At 57.1% G+C, this 17,128-nt stretch overlaps 1 protein-coding gene and 1 long non-coding RNA gene across 3 annotated transcripts in view; both read right to left on the bottom strand.

The window, feature by feature from the left end:
• Positions 1–697: 697 nt before the first annotated feature.
• Positions 698–5,098, bottom strand: LOC139825485 (uncharacterized). The gene is made up of 3 exons (XR_011735546.1): positions 4,805–5,098; positions 1,920–2,038; positions 698–979 (listed from the first exon to the last, which is right to left on the bottom strand). It is a non-coding gene; the product is annotated as an uncharacterized lncRNA (long non-coding RNA).
• Positions 5,099–6,654: 1,556 nt separating this feature from the next.
• TLK2 (tousled like kinase 2) overlaps positions 6,655–17,128 on the bottom strand; it is a 35,083-nt gene continuing 24,609 nt past the window's right edge. For both annotated transcript variants that reach the window (XM_065856104.2, XM_065856105.2), the window contains exons 15-22: positions 16,720–16,801; positions 14,981–15,072; positions 14,240–14,329; positions 13,589–13,758; positions 12,019–12,157; positions 10,843–10,954; positions 9,788–9,895; positions 6,655–9,198 (exon numbers count right to left, since the gene is read on the bottom strand). In XM_065856104.2, coding sequence (XP_065712176.1) covers positions 9,025–9,198; positions 9,788–9,895; positions 10,843–10,954; positions 12,019–12,157; positions 13,589–13,758; positions 14,240–14,329; positions 14,981–15,072; positions 16,720–16,801 — 967 coding nt within the window. In that variant the 3' untranslated portion in view covers positions 6,655–9,024. The remainder of the gene's footprint in view (positions 9,199–9,787; positions 9,896–10,842; positions 10,955–12,018; positions 12,158–13,588; positions 13,759–14,239; positions 14,330–14,980; positions 15,073–16,719; positions 16,802–17,128) is intronic.

The raw sequence follows: 17,128 nt of genomic DNA, 5'->3' as shown, positions 1-17,128 counted from the left end.
AAGCGTGTGCGCCGGCCCCAGACACCGCGTCAGCGGAGCCGCGCTGCCCGGCCCGAAACGGCGGCGGGGGGGAGCCGGAGGCGGGGGCTCTCGGTCCCGCTGCCCGGCGGGGCTGGGGGTGATGGCAGCCAGTGCATCCCTGGACCCCTGGGAGGGCGGGCTCCCCCCGAGCAGGGTCACGCAGCACCCCCTGCTCCCCCGGGAGTGCGTGGGAGATGCCCACGGTGCCACCAGCGCCACGCTGGGTCTCGTTGTGTCCTGACCGAGCACCTTCCCCTGCCCGGGACCGGCGTGGGAGGCACCGCCGGCAGCCAGAGGAAGCACGGCTGGTACCGGCCGTGGCTGCACAGTTTGGGTCGCACCTCTGCGTGTTTGAGGGGTCATCTCATCCCAAATTGCCGAGCCAGCCAGCTGAACCCTCCTCCGTCCGCCCCTGCGGCATCGAGCCGCGCAGCCCCGCCTCACCTGCGGCGGGAGATGCTGAGGTCGGACCCAGCTCATTGCACCTTCCGCCCTGCTCGGAGAGCGGCCTCATCCCTCCGGTTGCAGGGGTGCAACACCCCGGCTTCCCCGAGCTCTGCTGAGGAGCGTGGAGCAGACAGCTGTGCTCTTATGGATATATCCCATATACAAGGGCTGAATGCAAAAGGTCTTTAAAAGCTTTAAAATATGGTATTGACTATTTTTTACACCTCACCTCTAGGCAGGGCTGCCCAGGGCCCCAGAAGACACGCAAAGGAAAACATAGGAAACACTGGAAATCAGATTTCCCGAACTTCATGTGGCCGTGGGGCTGGGTGTTTCTGTGTAAGGATGCCACGCAGACACCCGGTTCCTGCTCAGGAGGGTTTTCTTCTGTACTAAAAACCATTTGCACCTTAAAAACCATCAGCACCAACAAAGCGCAGCTGCTCACCCCCTCCTGGAGGTAACGGGTCAGACGAGCACCTGGGGGGGTTCAGCCTCAGATTCCTGAAACCTGGGAAGAGAAAACACCGCTGAGCAGCTGGGCCCTGGCTCCCCCGCGCATCATCCGGCCCGGCTGCTGGAGGGGGGTCCTCCAGCTCTGAGACGACCAAGCAAGCTCTGAGAGGGGAGGTGGGAATATTGGAAAGTGCGGTGGGACCAGGCTGGGTGCCCTGAGCTTTTATAGCTCGCAGTTCTGTTGGAAAGCCCCACGGGAGCTGTGCGGGCTGGTGCCGCTGTGTCGCCTCTGCACTGGAGCGTTGCACTCAGACCCGTCTGAAATGGTCCAGCGTCTCTCCTGGTGTTGCCCACGGAGTGGCAACGTGGCACAAGGAAAAGATTTGGATGCATCGGTGTGGAAAGGTTGACGGCTGTGGCGCCCAGCCCACAGGAGCATCCCCGAGGACACAGGAGCTTCACCTCGTCCTCGAGCTCTCCAGGGATTTGTGCAGCGCAGGGGGACGCACGTCAGACCTCGACACGCAGACCGCACCACGCAAAATCCAGGTGACACGGTGCTTTTAATGCGGCCAAGATGCCGGCGGTGGTCCCTGCGGCGGGGAGCGGGATCCGGCCCCACGAGGCGGGGGACACGTGTGAGCCAGCCACGTGGTGCTTGGCTGTTCTTGTGAAAATAAATGAGTCCGTTGTTTCCCAGAAAGAAGCAGGAAGGACCTGCGGGCCGGAGCCAGGCCCGGCTTTGGGGATGCGAACCCTGCAGAAGGGGCCCAATTAAGCACATCAGCATCGGGGCTGTTGGATATTTTAGGCCGGGGATTATGTTTTAATTGAGGCAGCGCGGGGAGAACGCGCTCGCTGCAGGCGTGAGACAGCGCCAGGAGACCAGGGCATTGCCCAGACCCTCATTTCCATCCCTGACCTGGAATCCGCTCTGGGGGTGTCGGGAGCTGCGACGCCCCATGAACTCCTCCCTTTACCCATCCTGGACGAACCTGACATCGCCGTCCCAGGAGGCAAATCCTGTCCAAAGGGGGGACACGAAAGGGTTTCCATCCCGCGGAGCATCGCTGCCTCCTGCTCTGGTTCATCCCATGTCTTGGAGGCCCCAGCGCTACATGTGATTAGAAGATAATTAGCACTTCCTAATAACTAATTCCTCCAACGCAGGCCAACAGCTCCTCGCCTGCACTCCTCCTAACCCAGTTTAGCACCAATTGAGTTGCTCTTGCAGCGGATTGGGAGGAAATGCATTTTTCCCGTCCCCTGGGACGTTTCCAAGCTGTCTGACCTCCCTGGCCCTGCCGAGCTGCTGCCAGACGCGGGGACGCGGCCGCGTGCAGGGACGGTGACCGCGCCGCTCGCGTCCTCTCCAGAGAGCTCTGTGCACCGGGTGAGGGCTGGAGCGACGGGCTCGTCCTGGCCTTACCCGGCGCCTTCGGAAAACGGGTCAACGGGGGATGCTCGGCTTCCTGCAGGCTGCAAAGCTAATGTCACCAATGAGGGGCCCAGCCATTGGGGTGACGCCCTGCAAGTTACTGAGCTTGGGGCTGACACGGGGCACGTTTGGTGTTGGTTCATGCCAGAGGGATTAGAGGACAGGATGTGGGGAGCTGTGGACCAGAAGAGATTGAGGCTGGACATGAGGAAGGAATTGTTGCCCTGAGGGTGGTGAGAGCCTGGCCCAGGTTCCCAGAGAGGTGGTGGCTGAACCATCCCTGGAGACATCCCAGGCCAGGCTGGACGGGGCTCTGAGCACCCTGAGCTGGTGAAGATGTCCCTGTCATGGCAGGGGGGGCACTGGGGGAGCTGGGAAGGTCCCTTCAATCCAAACCGTTCTGTGGTTGATTCTGCATCCAACCAGGGTGGCTGCACATCCTGCTCTTCCGAGGGTGTCCCCCCGCTCCCGTCGCTCTCCGCAGCCCCAGGGGTTCCAGCGCTGCAGAGCGAAGCCCCGTTGGCAGGCAGCGCCCGTCCAGGGCTGCCGGTGCCACGGACGTCGCTTCGGTTCGGCCATCGCAGCCGGGGAGCAGCAGCACCTGCCAGGCCCCGCGCGAGCTCAGCGCTGCGACCGCACCGCCTCGGCCTCATCCTGGCCCCCGAACCGCACGGGCCGGGCCAAGATCAACACCCACCTGGCAGGCGCCGCGGCGCTGAGGTCACTGCTTAGGGAAGAGGCCGTCCTGGCGCCTGCTGGCCGCTCTCTCCCCCGCGCCGGCAGCGGGGAAGGCCACGTCGCTCTCCCTGTGCCGTCGGAGACAGGCGGGGGACGGCCAGGGCCACCCCGGTCCCAGTGATGGATTCGGGTTCCCCCCAAACGCCTCTGCCAGGCTCTGCAGCGGGGGTGGTCACAGCCCCATCGCTGGGATATGGGGCTTGACACATCACGGGGGGACCCACGTGGGGATACAGCAGGGGATTTGTCCCCAAAGCACCAGTGTGCGTTTGCACCCTCCCCTCCACGGACCGGGCTCAGCTCCTCCATGGCCCCACGTGTGTTGGTGCCCATGGGGCGATGCTGATGCTCCTGGGTTTGGTTTCCCCAAGGAAAGGGAGAGGGGTCTCAGCACCGGTGGTCGGGGCTCCCCCGAGCCGGGGGGCTGGGGCGGCAGTTTACTCCCTGTGTTTGGTGCCTGAGTGCAGAAACATAATTTAAGATCAGCCTGAGCTCTGCTCAGCACCAGCTGCGGGTGGAAGGATCCTGGCCAGACAGAGGAGCTGTTTCCCTGCCTCCCAGCTGACCGTGCTCTCCACTCTGGCCAGGAGCAGATGGGGCTTTGCCAGCTGCTGGGGCCACCCCAGGGACCCCCCAAATCCCTCCCAGCACTGCAAACGGGGTCCCTTTGCGGCTGCCCAGCGCTGAGGCTCTCGGGGCTCTTTGCTTCTCTCTCTTGTGCAGCCCCTGAAAGTCAGGCGAGTTCAAGCTGCAAATAATTTATTAAAAGCAGATGTGCTCGCTCAAAGCTGCCACGAGGAATTGCAGGGCGCCCCAGCCCCGGGAGGGCCAGCGCCGAATCCCTGCCCTTCCGCCGCGGGGGCGAGCGCTGCCCGAGCCCACCGCCTCCCCTCCCTCCCAGGGCGCCGGGAAGGGGGAGAAAGAATCCCAGCCATTTGCAAAAGAACTGTCTTTAAAACAAATTAAAACCCCAGCACTTTCTCTGCATGAGTCAGGAGCCGAGGAGCAGAGCGGGGCTGCAGAGCGGGGAGGGAAGGCAGCCGGGGAGCGGTGGAGGGACAGCACCTCCCGAACGGCACCGGCCGCGGTCCGGAAGCGCGGATCCCACCCTGTCCCGCGGCCCTTTCAGCAACAGCGCCGCCCGGCCCCACGCTTCGATTTCACCTCCGGCCCGGCCTCACCCCCCCGCCATGGGCGCGCTCCCTGCAGCGGGAGCCCCGCTGGCCCTCCTGGCCTGGAGGGGTTTTGGCACCGATCCCAGCCGCTCTCCCGGGTCTGGGGGCGAGCGGGCGGGATTTTGGGATCAGCGGGAGCCGGGATGAGCAGATGCTGAACAAAGCGGTTTTGGGCGCCGATCTGGAGGCAGAGCCGACAGCGAGGAGGTGGCAGAGGCGGCCGCTCGCGTCCCGCGGCCCCCGGCCAGCCCGTGCTCGCGGCTCCCGCGCGGCCGAGAGAGGACGGGGCTGAGCAGAGCTCTGCGGTTTTCTCCCCATGGACGCAAACCAGAGCCAAGCACCTTGTAAACCCGCTCCTGCGTTCCCTGGGGCTGCTGGAGCGGGGATGCGAGATCCACCTCCATCCTCACCCCACTGCTCCCCGCAGCTCTTTTACCTCCATCTCAGGCCTTTCCAGCTCCAGCTGGACCATTGCACCCCCCGCAGCCCGAACAGAGCAGCTCCGCGCCCGCGGGCCGCTGATGCTCACCCCACGCTGCTGGGGCAGGCGGTGGCAAACCTCCGGCTTCAGGCTTCGCTGGATCAGCTCGAGGCACCGAGTCCCCCCGCGCTGACCCAGCACCCAGCTGGCGTTTGGAAATGAGGAGCGACAGAGCAACAGGAACAAGGAGCTGCAGCCAAGGGATGGAGGGAGAACGGCTGTGCCAACCCATCCCAGGGCCCGACGCAGGGCTGGGAGCGACGCGGAGCGTGCGGCGCCGGCAGCCTGCGGCTCTTCCCGTTTCTCGTGCAGTTAATGCACGACATGGGAGCGCATCTCAGCCTCGGCTCCCCGCACAGACAATGGCGTCCTTGTGGCCAAGACGCCTGCTCCGGGCGTGAACGTGGCAAGGGGAGGCCGGGCGGCTCCGCGTTTGCTTGGCCTCTCGCCCCCACCCAGGGCGATGGCCGGGGGGCACCCGCTTGTCCCCAAGGGCAGCGCTGGGGATGGGGTGAAGCGCAGACCGCGGGCGCAGCCGCACGCAGCGGTGCGAATTCAGAATATCAGCACAAAGATCCATCGGAATTTGGCTAAAAAGGCAGCTCTGGGGGGTGGGGTCAGGGGTGCGCCAGGTCCCACTTCCACGTGCTGCAGATCTCTTCCCTTCATGCTGGGAATGGGGGGGTTAAGTCAAGACTGCTTGAGCCAGGCTCACGTAGCACCCAGAAAACTTCCCCCAGCAGCAAACCCCAGGAGACGGCGGCAGTGGCGCAAACCTGGTGTTGAGGGTTCGCCGGGTCACAAACCAGCCGGGACTGCCCGTTGGCAGAAGGAAGCTCGTTCCCTAGCGTGACTCTCGACCGCTAACGTCGGAGGCAAAACACCGGCCCCTCCACAACCTCATCCCTGCTGGCACCGACCTGAGTGGGCAATTCTGCAGCTCCCCGGGCTCCCGGGCACGCCAGGCGCACACGGGTACACGGCGCACACGGGTACGCGGCACACGCGGGTACGCGGCACATGCGGGTACGCGGCTCCCGCAACACCGCCGCCTCCCCCTGCCCAAAATCTGTGCCGCATCATCAAAACTGGCACAGGGGGCCAAGAAATAATCAACTGCAGCAGCCGGGAGGGAGCCGGAGCCGCTCTCGGTGTTCGGTTTCACCCGCGCTCAGCTGAACGCTGACTCAAGTTCAAGTGCAAGGAGGGTGACGTCAGGCTTGCGGAGGAACGCGGGTCCCCAGCAGCAATGGGGGACACACGCGGCCCCTCATGTGGTGGGGACGTTGGGGACACCCCGCGGAGCGGGTGGGAGACGGCGGGGGAGCCGGTGCTCCCTGGGTATCAGTGCAGATATAAACAGACGTGGTGCCTTCGGCTGCCACGGCCCTGTTCCAGTTTCTATTGTATTTTTTAAAGCTGACAAAGCCTCAGGCGTAAGGAATTAAAGGAGCCGAGCTCCTCGTCACCGCACAGCGCGGTTATTCCCGGTGACCGAGACCGGAGCGTTGTGTCCTCACGGGCTGTGGCACCCAGCTCAGCACCGCCGGCCAGGGCACCCAGCTCAGCACCACCGGCCAGGGCACCCAGCTCGGCACCGATTCCATCGACAGACATAACAGTGGGTTTGACATCCAGCCGTAGGGAGCTGCTTAGGGCAGCCGCTGCTCAGCGGGAACCAAGGGACGGACCCATCTTGGGTCTGTCCCTATGTTCCAGAACAAAATCAATGCCAGTAATTAAAACGTGGTAAATTTGAGTGATTCCCACCTCCAACGGAGAGATCTCAGAGCCAAACACAACCGTCCCCGTCCCCCACCCCGCGTCGCCTCCGCGCAGCCACCGCGAGAGCGCTTGTGCCGGCGCTACGAAGAGCAGAACAGTAAGGGCCAAGCAAATCAGTTTCTTAAAACTTATTTTAATATCCATGTCTCATCTGTTGGGTAGAGCCAAAACGGTCTGGCCCGCTTTAAGTTACAAATTCTTCATACACTTTTCTTTAAGTAAATGAACAGTGTGGCAATAGGGTCTGTTACTGGAAGTGAAACCCGTATTAACGAGGAAGGCGCCGCAGCCGGAATTCCAGCAGGCTCCTCGCCGCCGGCCCCTGAATGGGTGTCGCACAGCAGGAGAAACGCATCTGACACTGAACGATTCACACCCACAGAGCACACACTGGATGGCCGAGAAACAACGGGACCGGGCAGGAAAAACCCTTCTAGAATCGTCCCCGACGCGGACGGACACCGAACCGTCATCCGGCGAACAGCAGGAAGCGTCAGCCCTGGTTTGCCCGATGGGGGCCGAACGGGCCCGCGGAGGCGCCGCTCGCTACCAGGTAACCTGTGGGGCAGAGCCAAGGGATGGAAAGGGCTGGGGAACAGCGCTGGGGGTTTAAAGATGCAGCGTTTCTCTGTTTAAAACACAACAGCTGAGAGACCACCTTGACGCAGCTGCAAGCGAGCACGTCCAATCAAAAGCCCAAGAGTCACTACAAAAATAGTAATAAAAATCCAAGCGGCAGAGCTCTCCGCTTCCCAGGCCCGCTACTTAATTTCAACAGACTCCATTTCTTTTCAGTTAACCGCAAGTTCCCGATCAGGTCTAACGCAGCACTGGCAGGCGCTGGTTCGCGGTACGGCAGATGAGCAGGAGTGCGGGTGGAGAACGCCTCCTGCCTCGGACAGGCCGTTCGGACACCAGCGTCCCCACAGCCCCGCGCGGCTGGGGACGGAACCGGCGGTGCCGCGGGGCACGACACGCGCCGGGGGGCACGACACGCGCCGGGGGGCACGGGGCTGGGAGCGCACAGGGGAATCTGCTTTCAAACAGCGCCCTGAACTGCAATGCTGCGCCACAGGAGCTCCCTCCCAGACAAACCCTGCTCTCCAGCTCTGCAGCTTTCAACATCCCCTGGCTCTGAACTCCTGCCACATGTCAGGAGCGCTCCAACCTGGCCGCCACATGTTCGAGCGCTGCGCTTTCTGTGTGCTCGGTTTTCCTGCAACGCAGGGAGAAAACAGGGCAGAGCGGGACAGGAGGTCTGCATCGCCCAGCCGAGGGGGTGAGAGCCCTCCGGGATTACAGACGGGAGACAAAAGTAATGATTAGGGTGTTTGCTCCCTCCTGGAACATCATCTCCTTCCCCTCATTTGCAAGGGCAGCAGCAAGGCAGGGAAGTCAGCGGTTTCAAAAGGAAGGCGTTAAGGGAGGGAGGAAGCTTTGCTGCGGAGCCTCCTAACGTGGGAAGAGTCTTCAGCCTCGCACTTTTGCACCGAGATACAGGCAGTGCTGCGGGAGCCCAGGTCACACCTGCCACGGCCCAGCCGCGCCGCCGCTCCTTCCTGCCCGCCGGGACACCGCGCTCACCCGAGCGGGCGCGAACGTGTTCCAGGGCCCGTCTCCAGAAAGAACAGCGCTCCACGCGAATTAAAGAGGTGCAACCGTTGTGAGAGCCGTGAAGCGGCAGCTGAAACCCTGCGGCGGTCTGGGCCGCGATCCGCGCCCGTGCGGAGACCTGGGGCCTGTTCTGTTCTCCTGTTCTCCTCTGCTCCTGAATCTCTGAGGCCGCTCCGAGGGAGCCGAAAGCTGCGCCGTCCGCACAACCACACCGCTACAAACCTGCTAATACGGGTTTCACTGCGAGACCAGAAAACTGCTTTTCTTCCAAAAAATTGTTATTTTTAAAAAACTGAAATTAATTAGGGGTAAAACACTAACTCTAGTGCCATGAACAGGCAGGATCAACTTTTTTTCCCCTCCAAAGGGCAAAGAGTCATAAACCATCCCCAGCTGAACGTTGGTGCTTCGAGCTTTTCAGGAGATGTTACCTAAACTTTATTAAAAGAAAAAGAACAATGTTTAAATATCAACACTGGACTAGCCCAGTCTTTTTCCAGAGTCCACATTCTTCATATGAAGCACACACGGCGTCCTGGATTCCCCAAGGCTGCATGTTCACAAGTTCACAGTACATGGAACCATGTCTTTTTGTATTTTCTTGAGCTTCCCCTCCGTGCTCGGAGCAGCCACCGTTTGTGGTCATTAAACCTCAAGCCATCTCCTATCCACGTGGCTTGGCCTAGATGCCGAAGGTTTTCTTGATGAGAGTTGATGTCGTCATGCTCTATGGATGGAAAAAAGCAAGAGAAAAAAAAGCACCTGGTACAGGTTTGAGACCCTTGCGGATTCCTCTGTTCCAACGCTGTTTCTGAAAGTCTGTCGTTTTCCGCCCGTTTCTCAAGCAGTTTTTGGCCTGCTCCCGTGTCTCAGTTTGAGGAGCTGTTATTGGAGGATCCAGAGGTCGATGCGATCGCAGCTCCAGCTGGGCTGCTCGTGGAGACGGATTTGCGGATGTGAGGCAGCAAGTAGGGGTCGCAGGCCAGCTGCTGGACGTCTATCCGGTCCTCCTTTCGGTAGGCCAAGCAGCGTCTGATGAACGCCTGCGGACGCCCCACAAAGGCGAAACGAGAATTAGTAGCCGGACAGAAACAAAAGAGTTTATCTGACTGAGAAACTGTTGGGAGCGGAGCCAATCCGACAACCCTGGAACTCCTTCCCCGTGAGCACAGACAGCCCAGCTCCTGCACCGGGAGCTCTACTTTATCAGGAGAGAGCCTGAGCGAGGCACCCGAACGCTGCACTGCTCCACCCTCAGCCTGACGGCTACAGCGCAGAGCCACCGACCGCCCTGCAGGAGAGCGGATCCAACACAGAACCCCTGCGGGCTCCAGGGAAACAGAGCCGACAGAAGCGCGGTGGCGATCGCCATCGACACGGAAACACAGCCAACCGAAGCACGGTGGCGATCGCCATCGACATGGAAACACAGCCAACCGAAGCACGGTGGCGATCGCCATCGACATGGAAACAGAGCCGACAGAAGCGCGGTGGCGATCGCCATCGACATGGAAACAGAGCCGACAGAAGCGCTGTGGCGATCGCCATCGACATGGAAACAGAGCCGACAGAAGCGCGGTGGCGATCGCGGATCCACACGCACAGCGTGATCGACCTCGCCGCGAGCTTTACCTTCGCTTCCGGCGTGACGACTGGCTTTGGAGGGAACTGCACCTCGGTAGCTTTCAGAATCGTGTTCTCCTGCAGGATATCTTGCTGTGACTGGTTGTGACCGAAGGGCTACCAAAAAAACAGAAGACACTTGTTAAAGGTTGGTGATGGGCCTTAAAAACAATCCCGCGAGGCTGCTGTTTATCGTCACTTGACAGGAGCATTTTTCCAGGCAAGAAGCCCGCGGATGCCGTGAAGGTGCCGCAGACTCCGGCCAGACGAGCAGGACGTGTTGCTCCCACTGAATTAAAGGACGGAACGCGTCTGGGGCGTCTCCGGCTCAGACGGGAGGGACTGCTCCCGGGCCTCGGGGCTCAGCCCCGGCACGTGCCCAAGGGCTCCATCTGCCGAGCTGGTGGAGTCACCCCCTGCAGCCTTTGCCGCGCTGGTTCCACGTGTGTCCGATTGACAACACCAAGCACCAGAGGGTGTTTGTCAGCCCAGGCGTCCACAGCTCTCCGTTACCAAAACAAGAGCTGATGGAATCCCTTCCCTGTTCCAACCCATTTCTCCCGTTGTCATAAAACAAGTCACCTTTTCTCAGGACAAAAAACCATTTCCTGATGCAGCTCTTCCCTTCCAAAAGCCACACTAAAAACCTCCAGAGTGGGTCTCTGTGTCTATGGTTTTTTCCTACAAACACACAGCTGTCCAGCAGCATCAGGCTCAAAGGGTCAGCGCATCGAACGCGTCACCAAACGGTGCCAGAACAAGAACCCCAGGTGTCTGACCCCGAACGATACGCTCGTCCTGCCCATAACGGCCTCAGCGGGACCATGCCCAGCAGGAAGAGACGTTCTGCAGAACGCTGCTTTGGAAAAAGTGCCACGTAGAGCAAAGCACAGCCTTGTAACTCCTCCTCGCTTCGTTAGCGGGGACTCTGCCTCGGACCTGGCGGTGAGGAGACGAGGCAGGAGCACCTTCTAAACGTGGGGAACAGAAGGAAGCAGAAGCCAGGGCTGCCTCCCAAAAGGTTTGGGAATCACCGCTAGGAGAGGAGTTAAATGCCTTCTTACCTTCCTGCCATAGAGACACTGATAGAAGATGACTCCCACTGACCACACATCAACTTTATTTGAAATCTTTGGAGGCTCTTTCCCAACCACAAAACATTCTGGTGGCAAATACCTGGTTGGAAGGAAGCGACAACAGGTTATGAGCAGCATCTCGAAATACTTTCAGTCTTTTTCTTTAGAAATGAAGGAAAAAGCTGCTGTGATCAGGTACTGATTGAGACTCGAAGGACCTCCCTTCATTCCTGATCTCCTTCCAGGAGCGGTGACCCCAGGCTCTGCAGGCACTCGGGCTCCGGGCTAGTCAGCCGCTTTCTTTGCACCAGAGCACATACAATAATGCCATTTTCTTTTATCTTCAGAACTGGAATTTGTTGTCAAAAGGGCTCGGCCAACAATTCCACAATAGGAACACGCAGCCAAAAGACATATTTCTAGAAACGCAACCCCGGATGCCACGTCCTAGTTAGAGACACTCAGCCTCGCTCCAACCACGCTTAGTTTCATTTTTAGGAACAGAACAAAGCTGTACAACCCAGAGGCCTTAGCAGACGTTCCTGCACGGCTCTGCTCGCAGTGACGCGCTGCAGCCGGGGTAGCGGCGAAGAACCGCGCTCGGTGGCACTGCCCGCGGGCCTCGCTCAGCCGCGGGTGACACAGCGACACTTGGCACTGAACACACAACACTGCTGAAAACATCTTTAGTGTGACCCTTGAAGTGAAGCTCTGGCTACAGACAGCGCTGTGAGATTCTTTGTAAGAGCTAACGATGGATTCTCACCTCCTCATTTCGCTGGAACTCTCTCTCCATCTCCCTGATGTACCTGAATTTCCAGACAGACGTAGTATTTTCCCCCTCCTTGCTTACACTGTCAGACAGCGCCATTACAGACTGAAATCGCAGCCGAGCTCCGCTCCAGAGCTCGCTGTCTCAGCAGCATATGCAGCTTTTCAGCAGGCCCTTTGGTTTTCAAATGTATCAGCACTAAGCCACTGAAAAGTGAAAAGCTGCCAGCCCCAAAGGAGCCCTGTGACAACGAGAGCAGTTCCTGGGCTCTCGAGCCTCAGTGTCTCAAGCTGTCACACACAATGGCAGCACACACAGAGCTGACAGAGATCCAAAGCTGTTTACAAACTGGTTTTGATGTGTAACTCGCGAGTGCCCCGGGCGACACTTACCAGTAAGTACCAGCCCCCTGCGATGTCAGCTCCATGCCATCCACAGAGTTGTAGCTGTCATCATCCATGATTTTGGAGAGTCCAAAATCGGTGATTTTTATCTCCCCACATGCAGTACCATTGACTAGAAGAATGTTACCTAGACGGAGGAAGGAAACGGCCCCTTAGGATGCACATCTAGCATGAAAAACAAACCAAGAATAAAATGGCATTGAACTCTGGCACCCTGCATGAGAACACAAGGAACCTACAGGAGCTGCAGCAGCCCGGGGTAGGTGTTGCAACACCCAACACTCTGAGCTCCAGAGACAACTCCAGTGCCAGAACTGAGCTGCCCATCCTTCAACGACCCAGTGGCCTGAAATTACTCGGAGCCTCCAGGTTCTGAGTCGTATCAGCCAAACGAGCTTGATGCCCGTGCAGTTTTGACCCCTCCCAAAGGTCAAAAAGGATTAAGAAGTACTCACAGAGTCATGACTCATTCTGCCCAGAAGTCCTGACTTGCCCTGGCCTCTCAACAAGCCAGAAACTCTCTCCTTCCTGGCAACACTTCCCAGTCCCTTTCTGAGCTCAAAAAGGACAATTATTGCTTAGGCAAGAGCCTTTCACAAATCCAGCAAGGATCAAGAAGTCAGATCCTCACTGTTTTTCGCAAAGCCTACAATAAGGCAGCAGAACGGTGCGTGATGGCAGCATGAATCACGGCTTCAGAACGCCGTGGGCAGAGCTCTGCTGCGTGCTCAGACAACGCGGAGCAGGCGGAAGGGACGGGGTCACCAGAGCTAGAGCAACAGCACCATCTCCTGTACAGATTCCTCAGGCTGATGCAACAAACCACATCACACAGCGGTTACACAACGCTGATGAAGTGCCGCCAGTCCAGGGAGACAGCCAGGGATAACGGCCCGGTTTTACTGGCCCAGGACAAAAAAAGGCTCCGCAGCCAGCAGGCAGCAGGCCAAAGGGAGCACTTCCACTGCTGCACCAAAGAGCACTCCACTTCCACTTCTGCCCTCGTGGCTCTGCCCAGGGATAACGGGAGAACCGCAACAGCGTCTGGAGGGGACTTTCTACCCGGGAGATGCCACAGAACTCAAAGGCAGACCTGAGCAAACCAGCCGTGCGTCCTCAGCCCCGGGAGCTGCCGCACCACACGGGAAACTAAACACTGCAAGCTGTGCCACCGAATTTGCAGGCAGACAACTACAGAAAGAACAAGCCAGGGGAATGGGAACATGAAACACTCTAGTAATTAACAGAACCCTTATGAAGCAATAGCAGCAGCTCTCACCAGCAGAATACAGGCATTAAGGAACCAAACACACTTAGAGGTTCAAGGGCTCATTCTGAACAAGGAGGCTCCTTTTTCTGGAATGTCACTTCCTTGTTTCGTGTTGCAATTTTGGGAGATGATGCCCTTTCCACAGCATGTTCTATGCATTTTGTTCTTTTTTCCTGTGGTAAATTCGCTTTCCCAGACAGCGCCGCCTGGGAAACAAACCTCCCCGCGTCACTTGGACCCCGTTACCTTCACCAGCAGCCTCGCGCGCCGGCCAGCAGCACGGCATACCTGGTTTAAGGTCATAGTGTATGATGGGAGGTTTGATTTCGTTTAAGTATTTTAAAGCGTTCACAATCTGCATGATAATGGATCGCGCCTCTTTCTCCGACATGAGCTTGTGCTGCTTCAGGTAGAAGTCCAGATCGTTTCCCTCACAGTATTCTAACACTGTACAAAACCTGAGGGCGAAACAGCAGTTGTTAGCATTAAGGCACCTGATGGAAATCGGAACACATTTTTACTGCTTGGCTGTAAGATTTACCTATTCAGTCAATACATTCAATTAAGAGTCCTGCAGCCTGTTAATCCCCTTCTAAAAACAAGCTACCATGAGCACAGTCCCCAATGCTCAATAGTCCAAGGGTCAGAGACGCCCCATGAAGCTCCAGAACTGGAAAGCTGCATCAGCTGGGGCATTTGCCAGGCCAGCAAAAAGCAGGATTTACCAGTAAAGCACCGTATCTGACACAATACGGCACACTGGTTCGTGAGCGGGCGTCTCTAGAAAAGCGCCGCATGCTGAACGCACCGCAGACACCTCTGCGGCACGGTCTGTAACGCTGCTGTGCGCCTTCCCTGCACTGCCCGGCAACGCTTTAAGAGACCAAATACATGCAGTGAATGGCCAAAGCAAGTCAAGGACATAGCGACGCAACTTACGAGTCAGTATCCAACGAAAAGTAGTCATATAGCTTAACTATTCGAGGATGATCCAGTTCTTTGTGAATTCTGTACTCTCTACACGCATGTCTGAAAACAGGAAAGTCTGAGCGTTAGTCATGCAAGTGATTAACGTTCAGTTCTGCAGATAGCGAACACGCAGCACACATCAGCCCCACTCCAATCGATCCCAGAACATTGTTCTGACACGGCAAGAAATGGAAAACGATCGAGGAACCACCCAGACCAGCTCCTGAGAACCACAGAATGAGTGCACCTCAAACGCTGGCGACACTACAGAGTAACTGATCTTGATTATCGGTGCTGCTTGCCAAAATAGGATAACCTCATCATCAACTGTTGAGGGATCCAAAAGAGCTGAATGCAAAAATCAGCAAGTTCTAGAAAAACTCCGTGAAGCTCAGCAGCCCGAGCTCCAGGGCTCACAGCAGCCCAGTGCGTCCCAGTGCATCCCAGTGCGTCCCAGCGACCGCTGGGAACTCGGATCCCAGCTCTGTCTTTGCAGCCGTGTCGAGGAGGCCTGGCGGCCGCTCTGCAGAGCTCACTAACCCGCGGTGCTGGGGAGCGAGCGTCACCAACACCCAAAGGCTTCCTGCACCTCCCTCCCAGGCCGTGACACAGGTACAGTCCAAACGGTCTGTGAAAGGATCAGGTATTCCAGGAAAAGGAAGACACTGGAGAACCACACGCAGGACTTTGGGAACACACAGCCTTACTTACTTGTGATAGTTTTCTTTCTTCTCATCTCTCCAGTTTTTATTTAACTGGTGTATTTTCACAGCTACGTATCTCTGTTCTGTTAAATCAAACGCCTGCGGAGAGCAGAGCTGGAAGTCAGTAGGAATCACAACTTCGAGTCAATACCGCAAAAGCAGCCAAGCTCTAACGAACCCACGTCCCCGCCCAGCAAACCGGGATGGGAACACACCGAGTGAAGAGCAACCCCGCGTTTTGGGGCAATTAAGTTTTACTAATGAAAGCGAGCAGCTCTGAAAACAATGGAATACGCTGCGCTTTGATCCGACCTTCCCTATGGGATCCAAGTACTGCTGCATTTAGTCTGACATCTTACTGCCAGAGCTGCAATGGGATCAGAAAGGCCGAGCTACCAAAGCACAGACAATCAATCACAGTGGAGAGACCCTGCCACTATCTCCCGAACCATCTTCTGTGCTCAGTTAAAAACCCCAAACATACAGATTTTCAACACTTTTCCCCACTGGTAGCTCAGTTTTCCATCTTGGAGCAAAATGCTTCAGCTTCTTTAGAAACTGGAGAATTCAATGGCAGAAGGGTGCAAATCTTGTGCCGTGTGGTTGTTTCCCTCCAGTCTCTGCTACTCAGGCGGTGCCCACAGAACAGAGCCCTGGAACCGTGCGTGGGGAGAGCGCGGGAATCTCCTACCTCGTCTGAGAGCAGCAACAGCTAAGGATTCACTGGATGAGGCCAAATCTTATTGTAAGCAGACAAGGACAACGCGTGTCCACCTCAGGAGCTGTATACTTAACTCCTAAAGCTTAATAGATTGACCCAGACCCTGGGGAAGAAGAGCTAAGCATTTATTTAACAACAGTTACGACTCCTGTGTGTGCTCAGGTAGGAAGGATTTGCACCCTCTTGCTTTTACCTGTGGAGCCAAAGCTTTCTACTGAAGTCAGCAAAGCCTCCAAAGAGCAGTTTAGAGTATTTCCATGCAGATAACACTTCTCTTTTTCACTACGTGGGCAGTCCTGCCCCGCCTGCCTTAGACACCTATTGTTGTATTGCCTCAAAACAACACCTAACCCTTGCGCTGGCCATGTTTGCATTGGCACAGTTATTCTAGCTCTAGCCAAACTCAGCATGACTTAAGAACGACTGGGTATGGATGGGGAATATTGAGAACTGAAAAGGCTCTGAGGTGTAAGAGTCGAACACCAAGCAACGAGGTGCACGGGTTTTGGGCGCGAGAGTGCGGACACAGCAGGAATCCTCAGCTCCGAGCGAGTCCCAGGACCACGCACCCAGTCCGCGACTGCAGAGCCTCAGTAAAGACACGAGGAGAAAAGCCTTCTACCCCAGGACACGCAGACTCTGCTCTCGTTATTGCAGCTACTTCCTCTGATTTACAGGGACGTTCAGACTCGCTAGGCTGCATTCAATCGAGCTCGGCCGCTCCAGCTATCTGTGTGCAGCACTTGAACAACAAGCGGCTTGAAACTCTGTCCTGACAGAACTCGCAGACCCGGTGCAACGTTTTCTTGTAACTCGCGTTTGCAGGAAATCTGAGCTCCGAGGACAAGCACAGAACCCAAAAATCTCAAGCCTGCTGCCCAATGCAAGCCAGACGCACCACGCGCGTTGTCCTCCCTCCTGGCCACCACCACAGCCCCCAAGGAGAACGCTCGTGTGAAACTCTGCTTACTGCAGCGTTCCACTGCAGATCCCGGTTACACCACAGACCGCCACTTCAAATTTACCTTATATACTTCACTGAAGCCGCCTCTACCCAGGAGATGTAGCAACAAATATCTATCATTTAGCGTTGGGTGGTCTTTAAATCTGGTGAGAAAGCCATGATTTAAGAACATAGACATAATGTACAATAAATTACACAATAAATTACAGCTCAGAAATAACATTTTTATATTGAGACAGAAAAATAATAAAACTGTGTTAACAACTGATAGATTTAATACTATTTGATCACTGATAAAAACTAAATAATGGTGCGTTGATGCACCTGGAAGCTTTTGTCTCTCATTAACTTCAAGCTGTGCCGTCCCCATGGTTTAGCGACATATCCAGTTGTAACACCAACTTAAAAAAGATTGCGTGTTTCCCTTGATGAAGGGAATAAAGGGGTGTTCTACCTTCCTGGTCCCGAAT

This window comes from Patagioenas fasciata, chromosome 22 (genome assembly GCF_037038585.1).
Source record: "Patagioenas fasciata isolate bPatFas1 chromosome 22, bPatFas1.hap1, whole genome shotgun sequence".
Classification (NCBI taxonomy): domain Eukaryota; kingdom Metazoa; phylum Chordata; class Aves; order Columbiformes; family Columbidae; genus Patagioenas; species Patagioenas fasciata.
This window is presented reverse-complemented; position numbering and strand designations above follow the sequence as displayed.